This window comes from Podarcis vaucheri (assembly GCF_965113315.1).
Source record: "Podarcis vaucheri genome assembly, chromosome: 12".
Lineage (NCBI taxonomy): Eukaryota > Metazoa > Chordata > Lepidosauria > Squamata > Lacertidae > Podarcis > Podarcis vaucheri.
Genome location: NC_138750.1, coordinates 58,451,255 through 58,475,364, shown reverse-complemented (window position 1 = coordinate 58,475,364; position 24,110 = coordinate 58,451,255). Strand labels below are relative to the sequence as shown.

The 24,110-nt window shown below is 42.4% G+C and overlaps 1 protein-coding gene across 3 annotated transcripts; it reads left to right on the top strand.

Annotated features, from left to right (window-relative positions):
- Positions 1 to 1,746: 1,746 nt before the first annotated feature.
- LOC309514841 (meiosis-specific coiled-coil domain-containing protein MEIOC-like) lies at positions 1,747 to 23,955 on the top strand. Of its 3 annotated transcripts, none has more exons than XM_082192218.1 (8): positions 1,747 to 1,923; positions 7,693 to 7,824; positions 10,537 to 10,703; positions 12,253 to 12,354; positions 14,640 to 16,401; positions 16,782 to 16,916; positions 17,475 to 17,655; positions 20,191 to 23,955. In XM_082192218.1, the coding sequence occupies exons 1-8, from the start codon at positions 1,861 to 1,863 to the stop codon at positions 20,445 to 20,447; spliced, it is 2,799 nt and encodes a 932-aa protein (XP_082048344.1). In that variant the 5' UTR covers positions 1,747 to 1,860; the 3' UTR covers positions 20,448 to 23,955. The 3 variants fall into 3 exon arrangements, with proteins under 3 accessions (XP_082048344.1, XP_082048346.1, XP_082048345.1); XM_082192220.1 differs by lacking the exon at positions 1,747 to 1,923 and adding an exon at positions 4,170 to 4,335; XM_082192219.1 differs by lacking the exon at positions 1,747 to 1,923 and adding an exon at positions 4,361 to 5,445.
- The last annotated feature ends 155 nt before the right edge of the window (positions 23,956 to 24,110 follow it).

Here is a 24,110-nt window from a genome sequence, read left to right as displayed (position 1 = left end):
GGTGCTGAAAAAAGCGCAGTGAAGGCAACCTGCTTGATCTCAATAGGCAGGGAGTTCCAATGTGTCGGCGCTGCCACACTAAACAACTTGAGTTATTACAAATGCTAGAAAGTAACTTTTTTTTTAAAAAAAGAAAAGGAATCTGGGGATTATGGTTCATGAGGGAGTCTGCAAGCTCTGTGAACGCCAATGATTATACAATTGATATATCTATATGTGCACAAATGTCTTACAATTTCAATTTTTAAATTTTTCATTCATTTCTCTGATCTGCCCCACCCCCCAAAAAAAAACTTTCAATGAGTGTTTTGACTTGGGCTGCATCAATAGGAGTATAGCATCTAGATCAAGGGAAGTAATAGTGCCACTGTATTCTGCTCTGGTCAGACCACACCTGGAGTACTGTGTCCAGTTCTGGGCACCACAGTTCAAGAAGGACACTGACAAACTGGAACGTGTCCAGAGGAGGGCAACCAAAATGGTCAAAGGCCTGGAAACGATGCCTTATGAGGAACGGCTAAGGGAGCTGGGCGTGTTTAGCCTGGAGAAGAGCAGGTTAAGGGGTGATATGATAGCCATGTTCAAATATATAAAAGGATGTCACATAGAGGAGGGAGAAAGGTTGTTTTCTGCTGCTCCAGAGAAGCGGACACGGAGCAATGGATCCAAACTACAAGAAAGAAGATTCCACCTAAACATTAGGAAGAACTTCTTGACAGTAAGAGCTGTTTGACAGTGGAATTTGCTGCCAAGGAGTGTGGTGGAGTCTCCTACTTTGGAGGTCTTTAAGCAGAGGCTTGACAACCATATGTCAGGAGTGCTCTGATGGTGTTTCCTGCTTGGCAGGGGGTGGGACTCGATGGCCCTTGTGGTCTCTTCCAACTCTATGATTCTATGACTTAAAAGTATCACATGCAAACAAGCCTTGTGATATTTCAGTTTCCACCTATTTGCTACTTTTGGAAGTTTCCTTCCTCACCATCCCTTTCTCCATCTTAACATCCCACAAAATAACAACACCCCTGGTAGTTTCCCTATTTCTTCTATTTATTTGTTTTTCATTTTGATTGGGTTTCAATTTGAAATAGAAAGGGCAGGTGGAATAAAATAAAGAGAATTATTATTCTTATTTATTTATACCTCGCTCCCTCCTCCCAGGACAGGACTCAAGAGGGCATACATATAAAAATAAGAACCGCTAAAACTTTTTTTTTTAAATTAAAAACCCATCACTCAAAACAATTGAACATTGATAGAAATAAGACTATATAAATATATAAAATCTATTAAAATTATTTGAATAGCTACAATAAAAAGACAGTACGGCAGCAACCCCCTCATTAAAAGGAGTTCCCAAAAAGCTTGTGGGAACGGGGGGGAAAAGGGAAAGGAAGGACTTTTATTGATGCGTATAAACTTATAAAATGAGCTCTCTTCCCCCTCTACATTCCCGTTTTCCCTTCTCCTCCTCCCCCGCGACCAAAATGGTTTCTTCCAACCCTATCCAGTTGGGCAGTTTTAGCCTAACGGCCGTTAACGACTTTTCAGTCACGAGGCGCGAGCGGGGGCAGGGGCGCGCGCGCGCAAGCCGTTCGAAAAAGGCGCTTCGAACGTTCGCATTTCGCGCGCACAGCAGCCGCCGGGGCTGTTCCCGGCTGCGTGTCAAGGTGGGCGGAGTTGCCAGAGACGCACGCACGCACGCACGCACGCGTCCCCGCCCCCTCGCCATCTATTTGCGGGAGCCGGCGGCGGCGGCGAAAGAGAAGAATTTGGCGGCAGGCCCCGCCCACTTCCTCCGTCCAGCCAACCAGCGCCGGCCCCTGTTGCTGAGGCGGGAAGGAAAAGGAGGAGGAGGAGGAGATGGTGGCGGACGGCGCCAGTGCTCTGGCTGTTCCCCTCTCAGGAGGGATCCGGCGGCCAGAGGTGAGGCCCTGCGGGAGGCGCGGCGGGGAAGGGGAAGAGGGGCGACCCTATTTGCGCCCGTGGCTGGGTTTAGGGGGGGGGACGCGGGGCGGGAGAGTGGAAGTCAGGGCCGGCCCACCCGTGAGGCGAAGGTGAGGCGAGCGCCTCAGGCGGCAGAATCCACAGCGGCAGCGGGTCCTGGTGTTGCTCTTCACTCCCGCCTCCTTCCCTGGCGGGTGGATGGGGGTGTCCTTTCGGTGCGGGCCTGGGCAAACTTCGGCCCTCCAGACAGTGATTCTCAACCTGTGGGTCCCCAGATGTTGTTGGACTACAACTCCCATCATTCCTAGCCAGCATGACCAGTGGTCAGGGATGATGGGAGTTGTAGTCCAACAACATCTGGGGACCTGCAGGTTGAGAACTGCGGCCTCCAGATGTTTTGGCCTACAGCTCACATGATCCCTAGCTGACAGGACCAGCGGTCAGGGATGATGGGAATTGTAGTCCAAAACATCTGGAGGGCCGAAGGTTGCCTATGCATGTTTTAGTGGTTCGACTCAGGGGCTGTCTTGGGCCAGCCCTGGTAATCACATATCCTTTGCTACTCCCCTCATATATCTATTTATTTATTCATTGATTCATTTGCTTCTTACATTTTTATACCACCTCTCCAAGGAGCTCCATGGTGGTGTATGTGGCCCGCCCCCAATCTCATTTAACGTTGTCTACTAGTGATTCACGGGACGCGGGTGGCGCTCTGGGTTAAACCACAGAGCCTAGGACTTGCTGATCAGAAGGTTGGCGGTTCGAATCCCAGCAACGGGGTGAGCTCCCGTTGCTCAGTCCCTGCTCAATCCAACCTAGCAGTTCAAAAGCACATCAAAGTGCAAGTAGATAAATAGGTACCACTCCGGCGGGAAGGTAAACGGCGTTTCCATGAGCTGCTCTGGTTCGCCAGAAGTGGCTTAGTCATGCTGGCCACATGACCCGGAAGCTGTCTGCGGACAAACGCCGGCTCCCTCGGCCAGTAAAGCGAGATGAGTGCTGCAACCTCAGAGTTGGCCACGACTGAACCTAATGGTCAGGGGTACCATTACCTTTACCTTACTAGCGATGGGCAGCAAAGCATCTTGCCGCCAGGCTGATAAAAAATATAAATCTGGCACAGTGAATAAATTGGCCTGTGTTTCAAACTGCAGTCTTTGAGCAGGTGGATTTGCTTTTAAATGAGCCATGGCCTTCCAGTGACTTGTGGATTGCTAACCTCTCACACGGCGTACCTGTCATTCCAAAGGGTGGCTTTGTATTATTGCCTTCTCTCATCCAAGAAAAGAAAGAAAGGGAAAGTAGGGGAGTGCCTTCATTGGGGCTTTATGAAGAAAGCAAAAGTAAGCGAGCTTTGTGTTCATTAAAACTCTTCGTTTGGGTTATGAATGAGACGTTAAAAAGGAATAAAAGCTGTTGTCTGCTAGATGGGGGGGGGGGGGAAATCCCAGAATGTAGTTTAATAATAAGATGGAATGAGGGAACTGCTAATGCTTATTTAGCTGGGCTGGATAACTCTTGGTGTATAAGATGATAGGACAGAAGCATAGCTGCTCTCCCTTTGAAAATGTGACAGTCAACAGTTAACTGGATTGTGTCTCTAGTTCTAGCTGGGACACACAGTTAACCCATGAGGCAGAAAACACAAAGTGAAATAAAGAACTGGTTTAGTACCCTCTAGCCACTAGATGACACTACCCAAATTCAGCTTCTGTTGATTTTATATCTAATTCTACCACCTAAAATTAATCTCCTTCGGTAATACACTTTCACCTCTGCATTACATGGGACCTGTGGGCTAAAGAAAAATTTATAAACCTACTTATTTTATTATCTCAATAAAGGTATTATACAACTGTTACTTTTGATTTTGTATTTTTTTATGGGACTAGCATGGGCACAGCAATTTGAGTCTACTTCTAATAGGACAGACATAGCACTTCATTTCCAAAGTAATTTTGACTTTTGTGCCAGCTACTATAAGTCACTTTCAAGTCTTTCAGATTCCTAAGAATGTAGGAAACTGCCTTACACCATCATACCATTGGTTCATCTAGGTACTAGCTCAGTACTGTACTGTACTGTATTGTTTCTTATGAATGTTAAAAGGATAGAAAGCAGAAGAGAGCTCTTTTCACATAGAATCTGCATTCTAGCCAGACATAGAGAACAGAATAGTTAATTTATGCCCCTTCCCAATTCATTCTGTTCGTATAATAGGACAACTCTTGCAGGTTTTTGGGGAGTTACTGCAGTAATAGAGCCTTGTACTTTATAGCTATTTCACAATAGTCTGAAAACTACAATTCCCATAATACTTTCACATACTGGTATTCCAGTGACATCAGGCACAGCTGAGGCTGGCTGTAAAGGAAGAAGGCCAAAAACGTAAGCTCGGTGTTTCTCTTGTTTTTGCAAAGGCAGACAGAGCCTTTAGCATTCTGAAATTTTTGTGGGGAGGCATATCACTTTAGATCTGTCCAAATAGGAATTTATGTTTGGAAAATGCATTGTGGCTTTATAGTACCATCAGGCTTCCTGTGGGTTGGTTGTGTGCAGATTAAATGTGGTTCTTAGAGCATATGAGTACAGTACTTGATAATTCTGTTAGTTTTTCTTCTGAATCTGTGTCAGTGTTTAGACCCAACCCCGCATTCTCCTCGCTTTGTTTATCCTGCTTCTCCAGTGGGTGGAGAAGAAACACAATAGCCTGGCAACAGTTTCTGTATCTGAGTAGTAACGGAGTTGTCATGTCTAAGCGTCACATAGCAGCACTGAGGGCTGTTGGACAAGGTGCGATGTAACACAGTATAGCTGTTAGATTGTATTTTGCACCAGAGCTGAATGTATGTAAAGCCTGTGCCTGACTTTCTGTCTCGGGTTTGTGTTCATGATAAGGTGTATACGCAAGAAGCAACTACTGTAATATAAACCCTGTTCAGGTTTGTTTGGACATTTAAGTGGGGTGGGGAATTTAATTTCTACCCCTTCCTGCACTTTGAATTTGGGGAGGGAAGGTGTAAAATGTAAAGAGTAACTTCTGCAAAGTTGCATTTAAAGAAGCTGAATTTGCTGTATGGTTAGAAAGGTGGTGGTGTCATTTCTCTAAACAGTGAGTTGCTGAGTTTCTTTACTCAAAATGCTGAAGACATGAGAGATTAAATGTCAAGGGGTATGTTAACCAGATACTTGAAACCACTTTTGAGTGGGGAAGTGATGTGGATTTTCTGGAAAACTTTTAATGTGAAAAGTTTGCAATGCCCTAAATAGATTTGGCTCTAATTTAGCATGTTTGGCTATTTTTTTTATAAAACTAAAAATATACACTATGTCAATTTTATATGCCTTATAATTTCTATTTTTTCCCCAAGTAGCTGCAGGTATTTGAACTGAAATTTTGATTTTGCTCCCTGCTCAAATTAACAGCACTTATGGCACAATCCTAGACATGTCTACTCAGAAGTAAGAACCGTTGAGTTCAATGGACCTTACTCTCAGGTATGTGTGTATAGGATTGCAGCATGAATGTTGCTTCATCTTCCCAAAGTACTCAAATGAATTCAAAGCTTTATTTGAAATTATTTTTAAAGGAATGCTTGTAGATATTTTAAGGCCATGATAACTTAACAACATATGTTCTAAGAAATTCCAAGAGGGAAAATTAAAACACTGAAAACTGTTAACATACTAATTTTAACATGCCCAAATAATTTTGCATTTATATTTATTATATAGGCACACATGGTTCCTGTATGATTTCAAAACTGCCCAATTTGACTACCATTATATCCATCCATAAAACTCGTATTTGGAAGCAGAAAATTTTCCGTCTGCCTCAGTGGAGTGTGGAGAGAAAGGTTGCAGTTTGCTAATACAGGAAAGTAATATAAGTTTTAAAACCTGGCCTGTGCATCCCCAATTTGTCTCTCTCACTCAGCAGCAGATACAGGCCCTTATAGGCCATGTCGAGAGGCTTCCTGGTCAAAGAGATGGTGTTCCTATATAGATCATAGCAACATCTATTTACCACCTAAGTATGGTCCTTAGAATAACAAAGTAATAATAATAATAATTTATCATTTCTACCCCGCCCATCTGGCTGGGTTTCCCCAGCCACTCTGGGCGGCTTCTAACGAAAGATTAAAAATACATTAACAAAGTTTTGTGTCAGAGGGTCCCCCTTTTTCACCTGGAGGGTAGAAGGACAAGAGCCAGAGTTGAGTGTGTGAGAACTGGGCTAGAAGCAGGCTACTGGCAGAAGCCAGAAAAGGAGAGTCGTGTTTGATGTCTGCTTGATTCCAAGACTGTGACTATGGGAGAAGCCAGGTCTCCTGGGATGTTAATGCTGTGAGCCCCTGCATCGTAGACTCAGGTTGCAAGCCATACAGCCTAAAGACACCACAGTCTGCTGTTCCTCATTCCAAGTAAACCAAACCTTGGGTAGGAGCCTGGAACCCCTGGAATCGCTTGGAGATTGGGATGGTGCAGAACAATATATTCCGAGATTTGCATAAGGATATTGTCACACTGCAGTTCGCTTAGCCATAGACAGCTGACATTGCGAACTGCAGCTCAATGATAGCTCACTCCCTCAAAAAAAGAAAGAATAAAAGAAACCTTCAGCAGCAGAGGGTGAAGAGGAAAGAAGTGGCAAGTCAGGCAAGCTACTTCAGTGTAAATAGAGGGAGTGGGGGTTTGGTGAGCTGTGATAGGAGGGGGCAGGGGGTGAGCTGTAAGGGGAACAGGGCTTGGTGAAGTTTAAGAGGTCAGTGGGTGGGTAGGTAGGTGTCAGTGAACAATGCAAGTAGAGGCATTGCCACTAGGAAAATATATAAATACAAAGCTAACAATAAAAGAAGAGAGTTTAATTGAAGTAGATAAGTGATATAAATTTGAAGAAAGGAAGAAGAAATAGATGGCTTACCATTGGCAAGATACAAAGTTATGATGCAGAGCTTTCCAGCACCACTTCAGCTGCTTTGTGTTGCTGTACAGTGGTACCTCGGGTTACATATGCTTCAGGTTACATACTCTGCTAACCCAGAAATAGTGCTTCAGGTTAAGAACTTTGCTTCAGGATGAGAACAGAAATTGTTCTCCGGCGGCGCAGCAGCAGCAGGAGGTCCCATTAGCTAAAGTGATGCTTCAGGTTAAGAACAGTTTCAGGTTAAGTACAAACCTCTGGAACGAATTAAGTACTTAACCTGAGGTACCACTGTATTGGAAAAATGAAGGTAGCCATATTGTTTCTCTTGCAGGGCAAAAGGGAAATGGAGGGATTCGGTTTTAGTCCCCAAAAGAGCACAAAGGAAAGGGGTTTAAGACATGTTGGCCCTGCACTTTGATTTGTAGCCTATGCAACCACATTGTGTGTGTGTGTGTGTAAAAAGTAAAAAGGCTGGGACAAGCTCCACACAGCCAGGCATCACATGTAATTTAGTCTTTAATCTGCCAGTCTGCAGACTTTAGTACAGCATTTCACAGATTGTTTTGGAATTCAAGGTGCACATTTAGCAGCAAGTATTTGTACCTGTCAAGGAATGTTTCTTACTGGGTTGGAAAGCAACTGAGCCTTAGAAAGGAGGACAATAGTATATTGAATGTTTTCTCATTTTTTTGTACAACTTTGGCCGATTTTTTCATCAAAATATTGGGGAGAATGCCACTTCACTTTTAATTATGTTTAGCTTTATTAAATGTTTTGCAAGCTACTATCAACTGAATTGCTGGATTATTTTTGGACAGGTGAGACCTGTGGTTAAGACTTCAAACCTCTGTCTGTTTGGAAATGCTACTCATTTTAGAAACAAGAATCTGCACACTGAAAATGAGGATATGGTTAAGCAAAGCACCACATTCAGTCATTATGAGCCACAGGTGAGTCCACAGCAAATAGAATTTTATTAGGAATCATTCGCCCTCCTGGCAAATGCAGGGTGTGTTGTGTGTATGTGTGTAGCAGTTCAGAAATGAAGCAGGACCATCCCGGAAGAGTGTGGTAGTATAGACATGCTCTGATGACTTGCTAGGTATAGATGTATATAGGTTTGCAAATCAGCCTTGTGCTTAATTACCGTATTTTTCGCTCTATAGGATGCACTTTTTCCCCTCCAAAAAGGAAGGGGAAATGTGTGCGCATCCTATGGAGCGAATGCAGGCTTCAGGAAGCTATCCGCAAGCCTTCGGAGCGCGGCGGGAGTGCCTGCAGCCCGAAGCCTGGGGAGCGCAGCACTGCGCACCCCGGGCTTCGGGCAGCTATCTGCAGGCCTTTGGAGCACAGCTTTGGGCAGCTATCCGCAGTGTTTGCCGCCGCTCCTGGACTTGTTCTGGGGGTTGGGGTCGGGGGAAGTTCGGGCTTCCCCCGCCCCAGCCCCGTGGCTAAAAACGAAGCCGTGGGCAGCCTCTGCCGGCTGGAGAGGTTGTGCGTGGCTAAAGAGGAAGCCAAGACAGTCAGTGGGATGGATCCTGCTGGCTGTCTTGGCTTCTTTGCTCTTTGGGGCGGGGGAGGGGAATAATTTCTCCCCCCTTTATTTCCCCCCCAAAAAACTAGGTGCGCCCTATGGTCCGGTGCGCCCTATAGAGCGAAAAATACGGTAGTTGCCTGGTCATTGTCGGCCACAAGGAATTCATGCAGGCAAGTAAACAGGTTGGTGGAAGAGGCACAGGCCATCATGTCCCTCTTCCTCCACCAGTCTGCTTTGTTTCCATGTTGTTTCCTGAAGGAGCCAGCAGTGAAATACAGTAGGCTGACCAAAGAGGAACTGATAATTCTCTCTGTCCTATGCCCCCCCGGAGTGTGCTGGCCACCGAGGAAGTCAAATCATTCATGCCTAACATGGAAGCCAAGCAAGGAAACTCCTCAAGTACAGTGTTGGCAGCTAAACCTGAGCCCCCTGAAATTACGTAGTGTAGCAGAGGAAATGCCTTGCCCCTCCAGCACCCTCAGACCTAACTACAAGGCTAGTGTTCTTGGACATCTGGAATTCTGAAGAGGAACATCCTTCTTTAGGAGAATGAGGTAGACTGCAACCTTTAGTTGCAGGCCCTATTTGTTAATTCTTAGGGTATATTTTTATTTTCACTCTAATTCAGAGGTGTGGGGTTGGATCCAGCTGGTGGGCCAGGTCTGGAACTGGCTCACTCTGCATTCCAGCTTGACAAGTGAGCAGGACCACTCACCTGTTATTCACTTGGTGTCATAGGATGGGTGTCTGATGACTCGGCTTCACTTGCAGCAACTGAAAATGACGAGTCAGGAATGCACCATGTGCTTTCCTGATTATTTCTTTCAGCTTGAATCCATTGGTTTTTTGAGTTTGCCACCTTTTTCTGTCTTGGAGGTGGGGGCAGCAGAAAAATGAAGACTTGGGAGTGAACTTAAAGTGTGCTCCTAATTCTATTGCATTTTAGTACCACAGATTCACCAGTCTAGTGCCTGATGTCAGGTAATCAATAGGTGAGAGTGTGTGTGTGTTTTTTTTTTTTTTTACCACATTGGGGAAAGGTAATTAGGCCTGCAGCCTGGAGGTTCTCTTCTGGTGCCCAAATGCATTTTGCAGGCTCTCCCTGAACAGTAAGAAGTCTTTCTAGGCAAAAAACAAGTAAATGTTACTTTGCTTCATTCCATGCAATTCAACATCTTAACTCTGCTGAACATTTTACATGAAGCATAAATGCAGTCCTGTTTACCAGCTGGTTATTTGTTGTAGTTCGCACAGAGTACTCTGTATTCTCTGACAATAGGGTAAGGCAGGATGGGGACAGCATTACATGTCCCCGTTTTTAAGCATGTAAGTCACACTCTCTTGAACAATGGTAGCTGTGAGAGAATGCAGTACAGTGGTGCCCCGCAAGACGAATGCCTTGCAAGACGGAAAACTCGCTAAACGAAAGAGTTTTCCGTTTTGGAGGTGCTTCGCAAAAGGAATTTCCTATGGGCTTGCTTCGCAAGACGACAATGTCTTGCGAGTTCCTGCTGGCTTTTTTTTCCTTTCCCCCCCTTTTTCTAAGCCGCTAAGCCACTTATCAGCTGATCCGATCAGCAGATAAGCCGCTAAAAGCCGCTAATAGTGCTAATCCGTCAATGGGCTTGCTTCGCAAGACGAAAAAACCGCTAGACGAAGAGAATTACAGAACGGATTCTTTTCGTCTTGCGAGGCACCACTGTACTATTCTTAAATTTTGGGAGGGAGGGCTGTGTTGACCTGACACTCTCCCTGTGCCCACTGGTGAATATAGTCTTGCTCTAGGTCTCATTTGTGCTCTATTATTTTCTTTCTCCTGTTGCTCAGAAGGCTCCCATATGTGCAGTTAATAGCTCTGTAGGAACATACACGCTTTACCAAAATGTGGTGTGATTGTGTTGATCTGTGAGTACACTTCTTAAGCAAGGCATTGCATGTCATAACTGCCTGTACTTGTACCTTTTCCCCATGCTTCGTTATTGTAAAACAGTAATGACAAGAATAACTTTATTTTGTTTCATTTTCTAATATCAAAAGGGAAGGCAACAAAGTGAGCTTGTCTGGTCATTTGGCGTGTAAAAAGCTCTTTCCCCTTAAAATGTCTCCCTCTTGAATTTCAACTCAGGTAAACCGCACTAAGCAAGAAATGGACACACAGCTCTTCTCTCCTTTGTTTGGAGGAATAACTAACACACCGTCCACTGTGGAGTCTCCCCAGTTTTACAGTAGCTGGTCAACATGTGGAGATGATGCCAATGCTATTGCCCCATTACATGGCTGCACCAAAAAAAGGTATGAAGTGATTGCCACCTTGTGGTTCTTTCTAGAAATCTACAAATGGATTGATAGAGGCCTGGTTCGCACTTGTGCTTGTCCTGTGCCTAGAAAGCACTGATCTGAGCAGTTTCCCCCTTGCCCTGCTCCTTTCCCAGGAAAATCTCAAATTGCTGTTTGCTCCAATTGAGCTTCTAAAGAGTGGTTTTCTCCAAGGGAAAGGAGTGGGACAAGAAGTATGGATGAACCCTGGGTACACCCTTACACTTCCCCTGCCTTCCTACACTACTGGGTACACCTGTCAGCAAAGCTTTATATAGTACTCTTCCCTAACATTACTTAATTGTTTGCGGTGAAGATATTGCTACAGAATAAAACATATTTTTCCTGTAATGTATGGCCAACTTCGTTTCAGTTGTAATTCGGACAGTGCATGATGATACAGCTTAATGCAGTAAATAGAGTGACTTAGGAAACATATCCTTTCCATTTTCAGAACTAATCCCTTATATTTAGACTTATTGCATGTCTCACAAGTTTTCTGTGAGCAATATTTTGATATAAGTAATACAGTGAAGTTACCTATTTCCATGTGCTGTTCTGATGAATCAAGTCTCCTTGCTTGATGTTTGTATCCCAGTTTTAATATTGCTTGGTGACATTGTTAAAATGCCATATTAAAGCAATTAGCAGGAGTTATATCGGCTTTTTGCCTAATGAAGTAATAAGTTGGAGAGAAGCCAGGTTAAGAAGAGAGTTAATTTTAATTTTACCAGGTTGTGAGACTTCATAGTACACTGTGCACAATGCTCACTGTTGCTTCTTTTTCTGTCTTTTTTATTTACTGATCTGCTATCAAACTGGTGCTGAATTTACATCACAATGTCTGACTTCGGCTTGTTTGCTTATGAAAATGATTGCAAGCTCTAATTTGCTGATTTTGGTCTGGTTTTCTTTTGCTTCTTTCCATTTCTATGCATTTTCTAAAATCAAGATTACTCTATGGCTTGTTTGGCTTAGAATCTCTGCACATACCCTTTCTTCGTTCCTGTCATTTGGGAGTGTGATTATGCTGGGATTAGTATGTATAAGATTAAAAACAGAACAAGATTCTTTATTTGGTCATGTTGTTCTCTCCTGCTTTAAAAGTGGTGGAAAGATACAATGGAAGACAGTTAACTTGTCCTGTTTTAGTTACATTCTCACATCTCATCCTATTACCTCACCGCTACACACAGTGTTTCTAATTTCCCGTGCATTAGTGGCTCTCTGATCTTGATAAGGCCAAGCGGGGTAATACTTGAGCTTTTTCATATTTGAGGTGCTTATTAATTTCAGTAAATATTGCTTGTCAGTTTCCCAAATGCTTTTATTAATTACGGTATTTATTCTGCTTACCTTATTTATTTTATGTTGCCTCCACCAAGGTTGAGGTGGCTTACGGAACTGTTCAGTAACATGAAAATATTGCTCTGAAAAAACCCCCTAAACTAAAGGTACTTCATTTAGAAGGCTCATTCTTCTTAGATTCTTGGTACAGGTGATACTCAACTATCTCTCTTTTCAGAACACAGGAAAATTTATCTTATTCTGGCAATGGCCCTGATATGTTTGGCTTAGTGACAAGTATCCTGGAGGAGCCAAACAAGCAAGAACCTGTTACAGGCTGGTAAGCTGATGACTATTTATATAAATATCTATTTTAAGGTCGCCTATAAGCTTCACGAAAACTGTTCTCTCCTTACCTTTGCTAACTCTTGATCCTAAGCACGTTTAAGTCTTTAGCGGAAGGAATTCAAGGGCATATCAAAACTTTTAAGGGCTTGTACACACTTCTCCTTGTTCCGTGGATCCAAGAGGTTTTCCATTTGTCCCGTGCTTTCAGAGCATTTTTTCATTTGCCCTGACACTGTCCCTGGGAAAACCTGCAGTTTACCACTAAATCAGAAGAAACATCAAGCTAAAGGAAAAACGATGGACGTACGTTTTGGTTCGACGATCAGCAACGGGTTTTCCTAGGGGAAAGAGGCTGCACAAGCAGAAGTGTGAACAAGCCCTAAGTTTGCACAATCAAAATGAATTAAAGCACAACCCATCCACTTTAAAAAGGCCAGACTTTTGCTGTTTATAAGGTGATGGGAAACTGGTTTGAAAAGTAGGAGATTAACAGATGGTTAATGGCAAGACATGTAAACACTTTGCAAGCAAATCAGGATGAACGCTCATTGTCATATCACAGACAAATCAGAACAAATGCTCAATGAAGCCCAGATGTAGTCTAAATTCTCTGTAAGTTGGGTGTGAGCAGATCAGGAGTTTGGCACCCATCTGTCTGAAGAGACCTCCGCTGGACACAAGCTTGGGCAGTGTATATGGAGGCTGCCCCTCTGATAAGACCCCCCCCCCTCTTGGCCTTGCTAAACAGGTTGTCTAGAGGAGTCCTTCAGAATATCAGATTGAATTCAATAGCACTCAAGGATGGCAGCCAGAGCCTTATTCGATCTAGACAACTGTAGGAAAAGAAGCAGGTTGGACTTGTTTAAATGGTTCTTTCTTTTGCTGTAGCCGCCTAAATTGGTAAATAAATGCCTATCTCCACCAGCAGATGGCACTTCAAATGCCAACCACTTCAGAACTAGGAGTGAGATTCCTTCAGAGCTCAAAAAAGAAAAAGAAAAAAGAATACGTTCACTGATCACATAGGGCAGCACTCTATGGCCTGCTATTCCTAATAAAACAATTAATACCCTGTAGAATAACAAATAACATTCCTGTAAAATCAGCCTATTTGGTCTGCTTCTAAGGGTCAGAGTTAGTTCTTAGCAACTACACACAACAGGGTTTAAAAAATGTAATATAAGGCACAGAGGGTAATTTTAATCAAACTAGCTTGTGGGGAGCGGAGATTTAACCCTTCCCTGTCCAGCCACGATTACAACAACAATAATAATAATCTCCCCCTGGTTCTGCAGTTGGCCTTAGCTGGCAGGAAAGGTCTCCTAGGTAATCTAAGCAGATATGCTCTGGAGGGTGGGACTCAAACCAAAGGCTTCAAGTTACAAGAAAGCAGATTCCGACTAAACATCAGCAAGAACTTTCTGATAGTCAGAGCTGTTTGACAGTGGAATGGTCTCCCTATGGAGGTTGTGGACTCTCCTTCCTTGGAGGTTTTAAGCAGAGGTTGGGTGGCCATCTGTCATGGATGCTTTAGTTGGGATTCCTGCATTTCAGGGGGTTGGGCTAGATGACCCTTGGGGTCTCTTCCAACTCTACAATTCTATATCAGGCTAAGATTGCTTCACCTCATCCCCCAGATCTTCTATATAGGTCAAGCTGTTCTGCTCTTTCACCATAATAAAACTCATAAGATGACATTCAGCTCAGCAAAAGAGTACAGTGGTGCCTCGCAAGACGAAAAGAATCCATTCTGTGATTCTCTTCGTCTAGCGGTTTTTTCGTCTTGCGAAGCAAGCCCATTGACGGATTAGTGGCTTTTAGCGGCTTATCTGCTGATCGGATCAGCTGATAAGCGGCTTAACGGCTTAGAAAAAGGGGGGGAGGAAAAAAACCCGCAGGAACTCGCAAGACATTGTCGTCTTGCGAAGCAAGCCCATAGGAAATTCGTTTTGCAAAGCACCTCCAAAACGGAAAACCCTTTCATCTAGCGGGTTTTCCGTCTTGCGAGGCATTCGTCTTGCGGGGCACCACTGTATATTAATCCTCACATTTTAATGTTTTCAGCATAAATGGCATATTTTTCTGAATTTATGAACACAAAGATTGTTAGAGGAGGCAAATGGGGTTCTCAACCAGTGGGCGGGAAAATACCTCTTGCCTGTTAAATGTAGATAATACAGTGGCAGGTGGTTCACTGATTTGAATGTATAAAGCAGCTTCATCTGTTATGTTGTAGAAACAAAATGTCTTCAGCACTAAATTGTTGGTTTGTTACAGGAATTCTCTATCAAGATTATTTCCACCCGTGTGGTCATCAGACTTTGAAAAAACTGAAAACCTCTCAGGGCTTTTTCCTACAAAATGCTTGGAAAATGAAGATCCTACAAACTTTGTTGGTACTCAAAATATTTATGAAGAAAACTTGCAAAAGACATCTGTAGAATTACTAAAGAAAGAACTTGAAGATCTCCATGTTATAGGATCCTGGCTTGTGACTTCTGATCCTTGTAGTTGGTCACCTGATGAGATTTTGAAGAATGCTGATTCAGAAACCAAGGCTTTTAAGAGTAATGGAATCAATCACCAAGGTGGACTTGCATATCAGAATGTACCCAGTTATAACAAAAATCAGTTAAACAGTGGAAATGGGAAGAGCCATACTGATTTTAGCACTTTCTCATCTCATACTAGAATAAAAGATAGTACGAATACTCCTAAAGAACTCCAGAAAGCTGACCATGCAAGAGGCATGCTTGGGAAAAATGACACAGAAGGATCAAGCAAATATTTCACTCAATTGTCTAATTCTCCCGCTGATGGAATATGGGATCCAGTGATCCAGCAGAATATAAGATATACAGGTTTCCCAGCTGCTTATGACTCTCAACAGTTTAGTTGCTCATCTCCATACCTTCTCAGTCCACTTAATAAAGAGAATAGCTTTCCAGAAGGAAGGAATGCAAAATTGCAGGAAAACCACCCACAAAATAACCACAGTTGCATCACTACAGAGGGGAACTTTGGCAATACTGAATGTAAGATGTCCTTACATCATCAGAAAGCATCCTGTAATCACTTGGCTCTTAAGCCAGCACTACAGAATATGAATTCATCTTACAATGGATATACATGGCTGGATAGTAAGATACTAAATCCGGTGGCTACATCGTTTGCAACTTATGGGAAGCAAAAGCAAATGAGTTCTCAGTTGTCTTCAAGGTGTTCAACTCAGTCTGGTGGATCTTCCACCAGTCCATCTATAGCCCAGCCTTCTTATTCACAGGTGGCCCCAATGTTGAACTCAAGAAAAGATGAGAAACATATATCTGCTAACATTCCTAACAGCTCAGGGTTTTCAAACTGCAATGAAAATAGGAAGCCACCTAACCCTATTGGACACACCCAGAAGGATTCCTTAGCTACTAGAGAGGGATACTGTGGTGAAGTATCCACGAATGCTTCCTCCAGGTGGCTGTCACAAAAGCATTCCATAAATGAGTCTGCGAAACACTATAGTTTTCATAAAAAGCAAAGCCAGTTCAGTACTGATGAGAGAACTAGGCAGAATGAGAGAAGACATAAAAATAATTGGATTCCACACCCAGGCTATGCAAACCCAAATCAAACACAGCCTGATATATTGAGAAGAACAGAAGAACAGAATGGCAGCAATTTGTCTGATTTCATCAATCCTTCTTTCCTACCTCTCTTCCCATTAATGCCTGGTTATAAACATATGCCTAATTTTCCTCCATTTAATCCTCCCACATTTTCATCACCAGCTAATGTTGCATTTTCTCCATTGCCATTTCCGTTGTCTGAACTTGCTGACCTCCTTCACTATGATGGCCTACCCTATTTGAGTCCTTTTTTTAACAAACTCTTCTGTGGAGATTTGCCTGCACAATACTTGGCCTTTCCACCACGTCTTAACCACTATAGACCTCCAAAGCATCGCAGTGGAGCTGCAAATGAGCTTCATAGTCATCTAGAAGATTGTTATGAACAGTGGAGAGCACTAGAGAGGGAACGCAAAAAGGTAACATAGTCTCTAGTAAGGTGAAACCTAGGGGAAGTTAATAGTGACATTAGCTTTTATGTTAATAGCATTACTGGTAACATTGTGGAGAGGTGGGAAAACTTACGACTGGGGACTATATCCAGCCTGACAAATCTTTTTCCTAGTTTGGATAACATAATCTGCATGGCTTCTTCATTGTCTCCAGCTTCCAGGAGGACTGGGGCAAGACTGAAATTGCCTTCTTATATGGCCAAGAATGATTGCATAGTGCCTGTTGTTCACTGCCCGAGTGTTTTTTTGTCTGTAGGCTTTTTGGGGTTTATGGTAGGAAACTGGGGAGCATGGGGAAAAGCAATAGAGAGCAACATATTCCATTAATTCTATTGCTTTCTCTTCAGGCAGAGGCAGATCTGGCCAGAAACTTCCCAGGGAAGCAGGTATCCAGCTCAAATAACGCTCCCTTCTCCCGCCTTCCTGACAAGCCTTCCCGAGTGGATCGTCTGATTGTGGACCAGTTCCGGGAGCAGGCGAGAGTAAGCACATTCACCCAAGATCTGGTTGATGCTTTGCTTCGTCGCGTTTTTGAGAAATTATGTTAGCCCAGTCTGAGGTGGGCAGCAGCCTTCCAGAGGAAGAAAAACTGTGAAGGCCTTTAGAAGGGGTTGGAAGACTCATCTTAAAAAGGAGTTTGGGAACTGTTGGGGTTCTGGTTTAAAGTGGCTATTTTGTGTGTTCCTTCAAGCTTAGGCAAGGTAGGATAGAAATATAAATGAATGTACAATACAAATGAGGGTGGCTGGATGCTTAAACCCTGAAGGGCCACTTCACTGTTTTCCTTGCTTCCTCTGCTTTCCCTGCCTGCCAGTAATTTCATAACATAGTTTTATGTTTCTCATGCTGCAATGAGGAGTGTCACTTCTATTCATGGCTGAATTGCTTTTAACTGCTTCTCCTCCAAAATATTTTCTACTAAATTTAGATTAGCTGCGTTCTCACATTCAGCGTGAAGTGCCTAGCTGCTGTCACGTGATTTTGGCTATCTGATTGTTTTTAAGTATTAAAAACCCTAATGAAGTATTCTTCTTTTTTAGGTACACACTTTAGTTGGGAAAATGGAACGGCTTTGTGGTCATCCTGTCCATGGTAACATATCTGCCACTTTGAGATGTCATTTGGAAGCCATCTGTGCTACCCAAGCAAGGCGCAAGGATGAGATTGTTAATGCTGCTAATCATCAGAGGCAAGGAATATCTCGTTACAACAATGAAAAAGGCAAGTACAGTGGTACCTCAGGTTGCATATGCTTCAGGTTACAGACGCCGCTAACCCGGAAATAGTGCTTCAGGTTAAGAACTTTGCTTCAGAATGAGAACAGAAATCATGCTCCGGCAGCATGGCGGCAGCAGGAGGCCCCATTAGCTAAAGTGGTACTTCGGGTTAAGAACAGTTTCAGGTTAAGTACGGACCTCCGGAACAAATTAAGTACTTAACCTGAGGTACCACTGTAATTTCTTTGTGGCACCTGCAAAACGGACTTTTGGAGTAATGTTCCCATTCAGAGAGCAAAATCTTAATATGGGTTTTGGTTAAATCTGCATTCTGAAGTGAAAAGCCTACTCTGTTTTATGAGTGATCACATTGTTACAGCAGGCATTAGGGGGCAGAGTCATAGTTCACGGGTGGAGCAGCTGTTTTGCATGCGGAAGATCCCAAGACCAGTCCTCAGCATCTCCAGGTCTGACTGGAAATGTCATCTGTCTGAAACCCTTGAGATCTGCTGCCCATCAGAGTACACAGTACTAAGCTGCAACAGTGGCCTGGCTCTATATAAGACGTTCTATGTTCCTGTTATGTTAGAGTAGACATTTCCCCACCCATCCCACTGCCTCCTACAAGAGGCCTCAAAGCCCTGTGCCAGGTGGCTGGATCTAGGACAGAGGTCAGCAAACTTTTTCAGCAGGGGGCCGGTCCACTGTCTGAGGGACCTTGTGGGGGGGCCAGACTATATTTTGAAAAATAAATAAACAAATTCCTTTGCCCCACAAATAACCCAGAGATGCATTTTAAATAAAAGGACACATTCTACTCATGTAAAAACACGCTGATTCCCGGACAGTCCGCGGGCCAGATTTAGAAGGCAATTGGGCCGGATCCAGCCCCCGGACATTAGGTTGCCTACCCATGATCTAGGATAATTCCTTTTTAGGGTTAGTGGTAGGATCATAGGATTGTAGAGTTGGAAGGGACCCCAAGGGTCATCTAAGTCCAACTCGCTAAAGCAGGAATACATTTTGTTGCAGTTCCTTCTTTTCTAATATAACTTGTTTCATCTCATAATGTTGCAACATTATGCATCTTCTTGCTTGTGGTGGTTGGTCAAAGAGAAAACATGTAACATCATGATACAGTACAAGGAAAGTTGCTGAAGTGGCAACTTTCCGCTTTGAGAGGCTGCTGCTTGTTTACTGTCAGGTTTAGTTGGTTGGGTGCAAAGTGTCTGGATTTATATTTTGTATTTGTAATGTATTTTAGTACAGCTCTCATATCTGGAGTTTCATCAGAGACCTCTTCTCAGTCAACAAAAATCCTGAAGAAGGTCCTTCTAGAACTGAGACACAGATTACCACGTAGCTCTTTGCTTTATGACATGTAAATGCCAATATTGTGATTAGACACGTCATATTTATTACCCCATAGTTCTTTGCTCTTCTTAAAATTATCAGGATGCATGAGAAAAGTAGGTTACTCCAGAGAGGCATTTTGTTTTTGTTTACAAGAGATCCTGAGTCAAAACTTGTGACAGGTGTGTTCAAATAGCAAATAGAAAATGGGTGGTTCATTCTGTTATAGAATTGTAAAACTTCAGTGTTATTTTATGTCCAAGCATTAAATATTCAAGGAAGACTCAGTAACTGAGGTCTCAATCCTGCTGATGTAAATGTTGATGCTGAATACAAAAGTAAAGCAGAGGGGAACTTCCGGCCCAAAGGCCTAATTAAACCTGAAGGGGGATCTAATTTGGCCTGCAACTGTTTTTCCTGAAGCCCCGCTCAGGTGTGAGGCAGATAAAGGCAAGGCTGCAACCCCTGATTGTTCTTTGGCAAGTGGGGCTTGTGATTCACTGCTTTTTAAATTTGATGCCAAATGCAAACCTCACTGAGGTTGGTTCCACTCAGGGGCTTCCAATTGAAACCAATCCCTGCTTGGATTGGCCAGGATCATTTTTTTGCAGCATACTTTAGATCCAGCTGCCAGGATGAAAGGTTTCCTCAGTCCTGCAGCAGAATCTTCAAATGTTCATTTGTAGTGTTGCTTACAACACAGTCTCCTGCAGAAACATGCGCCTTAAGTCCTATGCCCTAAATGCATGAAAATATCACTAACGGACTGTTTGTGCATCTATTTAATGATGTGGTATGGATTTGGAAAGTCCTTAATGCATACTTTTGGCAGTGAAATACTTCACCACACTCTTGTCAGCTAAATACATTCTTATTTAGACAAGCTTACCCAGATGCGTAGGAAATTGAGGTAATTTTAATCTGTTTTAGCATTTTAACTTTCATATGTTTAAAAGTACTGTTGCAATTCTTTCTTGATTTTCTTGTTTTATCTTTTTGTAAACCGCTTTGAGGTTTGTTGGTTTTTTTTACCATCAAGCAATATAAATTTTATGAAATAAAAATAAATAAAATATTCACATCCGAAGGCTGGTTCTTTGAAAACGTTAGCAGACTCTATATTACAGTATTGGGGAGAAACATCCCTCTTGAAATTGTAAATGATGCTATGCTGGTTTTGTTATAGATGTCCTTGCTCTGGCCATTGCCATTAAAGATTTGGCTTTCTTCACACGAAAAGCACGTACAGCTTTATGGTGTGCTCTTCAGATGACCCTGTCGAAAACTTCAATGAACACGCCAGCAAAAAAAGAAGAAGTGGAAAGGGCCTTGCAAGAGCTCTGTCCTGTCATTGGCAGCTTGCAAGTGAAGGACATCGTGGAGCATGATGACAAAGAAAACAAGAGAGAGAACCACGAACTGCCTCCACAGGTCATACAGTGAATGCATCCAAGTAATTGCAGCAGTGTAGAAAATACGCCAGGCTTCCAGCAAGTCTAGTGGATCTGTGCTGCGTTTTCACTGCTGAGATTCAAGCCTAGATAACATGCATTTCTGTAGTAGTATTGCAGCAGTCTTAATATTGGTGGTATATGTCTAGGGTGTAAAATAGAAAGGGTCAGCTTAAGTGGAGACAAGGAATAGTAGTTCATATTCTTGGCCACCAATCCAAAGCTGTAACTCAAGCCATTAACTAGGAAACTAGCAAGTGGCGAAGCTAATTGTGATACCAATCGAACACACAGTGCCACTTCATTCCTCGGTTTTGTAATGCTAATATTTTAAGTGCCAAAGTCATTACTGAATACTGTTTGTTTCACACTGATAATTAATAATGCACATTTATTGTGGCATTGTCAGGAGCTGAGGACGAAATTGCCAGTGGTCTGGCTCACAGTAGTTACATTAAATCAGCAGCTCATGTTAGTTGCGTTAAATCTGGAAGGAGTGTTGGAAGGTGTATTAGCAACAAAGGTGTCAAGCTGCACTAATCAAAACTTCAGCTTCCATAAGTGTGGTAGAACAACAGAATCTGTTGATTCTGAAAGAAAATAAAAAGGAGTTATAAATGTGTAGCATTAAGTATTGCATTATAGTAAGCATTAGCCAGTGAGATTAAATTGTTTAGATTTAGAAATGGATATATCAATGCCTTAGTGGCTTAAAACTACTATTTAACTTGTTATGCACTTAATGAACATATGGCTATTAATGATTTGAGTATTTATTTTAATGGTTAATATATTATTTTTACTTTATTTTAATATATGTTTTGATCTATTGCAAGACCTAATAATCAGGCTTATGTTTGCTCAGGGTCTGTATGTGTGTGTATATATATAACCTATAAATATACACAGTATATAATGTTTGTGGAGATGGGATGTTTGTAGGAATAGCTATATAAAACTAATCTGTACTAGGTTACCAAAGCTGGCTGATTTATTTTTAGCATGAGGAAATTTTGTATGTTTAATCACCATCGTTATTAGGCTTCATACTGTGTCTTGGACAATCAGATATATTATATGGCCATTGTGAATGTATAAGGCAAGAACTGGAACAGACGAGGCACCAGTCCAAAAGTTTCACTGTAATGTTGGGGACAGCTTCATATAAATAATGGGGTAAGAGGTGCACACACATAAATTGGTCCCTGACAAATTGGGCGAGAGGAGACCCTAGTTCATATAGGAAGGGCGTGTATGTTGCTGAGCTTCAGTGTGTGACAGGAATCTCTGGATTGGGGCGTTAATGTTTGGGTTCTTATCACTTAGGAGTATTAATGTTTTAACAACCTTGTAAAACGTGAGAATACCTCTATGTACTGATAAACAAGTAACGTGTGTGTGTTTTATATGTCCGTGGCAAATTCTGGAGAACAGTTGTCTCAGTTCAAAGAACCATTTTGGAAATGTGAGGGACCCTGGTAGAAGAAACCTAGTTTGAGTGCTTGGAGCGGATTTTACTTGCTTACTAAGTTGTTAAATTGGCTACTGCTCCCGGAAGTGTAATTAATGGATTTGTCATAAATGTACTTAATCTCTCTCCCCAGGCCCAGCTTTGAGCCCTGTTGTGTACAGGTAATGAAGAAGTTCTACCTCTGGCCTGTCTAGGTCAAACTCTGCCCCCTCCCAGCCACTTCCTGTTTAGCTGAGAAGCGAGCAGAGACAGGCAAGCACTAGGCAGCCACCTATAGCTGTGGTGACAATGCGTAGCGCAACCTTCACCCAGTCTGCCTCCCACCAAATGCTGGCACAAAAGGAGCAGTAAAGCAAAAAGGAGCCTGACTTTGTGAATGTTTAGAGGAAATGTAATAATGAGTAAAAGGACTGTAAGGTGTGTGTAGCAGGAACTTGCAGATACCTCATGCTCTCCCTCTTCATTTTAAAAAAGCAGGAATCATTGAAAGGCATAATAATCCAAGTGCCATTTTCTTCGTTTGGTATTTTCAGCCTTTGTATTGGTTATTGGTGAGAAATTATGCTTTGTGCATTTTGCACTAAATGTCATGAGGTCATATATGCTTTGTGGATTAGAATTAGTTCACAGTGTGAGGAGTTGATCATATTTCACTCTTAACAATCTTACTGTGTTTAGAAACAGTGGTTTGGTAGTCTTTCCTTTTTTTTCTGTTGACCAAATCATGGTACTTCTCCAGGACTGCTTTGTAGCAATGGGTGTATTAGACACTTCGAGTTATTAATTTGTGAAAACTGTTTAAAACTGTGGTTATAATTGGTGGTTATAAGTAATGTGCCTTTCGAAGTCTTAAAAGATAAAATATAACTGTGTACTCACTTTTTGTTGCAACCAAGCAATATATTTAAAGGGATTATAATAAGCTGCATTTGATAGCTGTAGTTTACAGTATGAATGTTTCATAATCAGTTTCCAGCATTGGTTTCCCTACCTTTAGAATATATAAAACGTGCCTGTTTTAGTTATATTGCCTATGAAGGCATCCATTCTCATTTAATTTTCTTTTGTGCTGGCTTTTTTTTAAGTATAAAACGGCTATAACATATGCCCACCAAAAGATAAAATTAAATTTAATGCATGTAAACTGAAATTCAGTTTTCTGCTGGTGGAAAAAAAGTTCTATTGCACTTGCATTGATTTGTGCCGGATGTTTTTCTAGCAGTATTAAGTTCAGCTGGCTGGTGGTCACATGGTACTAATGCCACATAGGGCATGCACTTACATGTGTTGTAGAATCAATACATGGGCTCTTCACATGGAGATACAGAACAGTTGCATTGCTTTTAATCCTGAACTTCGCCTATACACGTTAAGCTGGAAGATAAGGCATGCTCAGAACCAATGCAGTTCTTGCCCCTTCTGACTCATGTCAATATGTACCAATGCTCCAAATAAAGCACACTGTGACGTCCCAGCTAACAGCTCCTGCTAAACTTGCCCTGTGAGCACTCTGATATCAGGTGTGTTAAATTATTATGCAGCTTAGATATGCAAAATTTAGAGGTTCCTAATCTAAAATAAGAGATTTGTCTGAAAGTGTGTGCATGTGTGTGTGTGTGTTGCAAACTTTTTGTGAAGATGAGTTCTGTTGTTACCTTATGCTGGGATGTTGGAAACTGAGAAGAGTAGCAGATGGCCATAAAGCTAAATGTGAGTCTAGTTTGGTTTATTATTTGGCATTTTGTTTATGTAGGGCTTGTTTATTTGCAGACAAAATGCTACTAGAATGTTGCAACATTTAGCCTTAGGATGAGATACAAAGTGAGTAGTGCATTAATGGCTTGGCTCCAGAGGAGCCCTTCTGCAAATTGAAATTCGATAGCGGGAAGATGATTTCCTTCCATCCCCTCTGCTCCCACCCTAGCTGCTCCAAAGGATCACCCAACTCGGCAGATCCTTTCTAGCAGGAAAGTGTTTAATTCTGTAAACAGAAGACCACCGACCAATATCTGGATCCATTTCCCCTTTTTTTAAAAAAACACCCTGATCTTCTGTTACCTAAAGCTACAGAATTCACCAGGCAAAGGTTGCTTTGCATGTGCCCAGAAGCACTTGTGCTTTTCGTTCCTCCTCTTTGGAGCAACACTCTCAACGCCTAGTTTTAAAATTCACAGTCTCCCATGG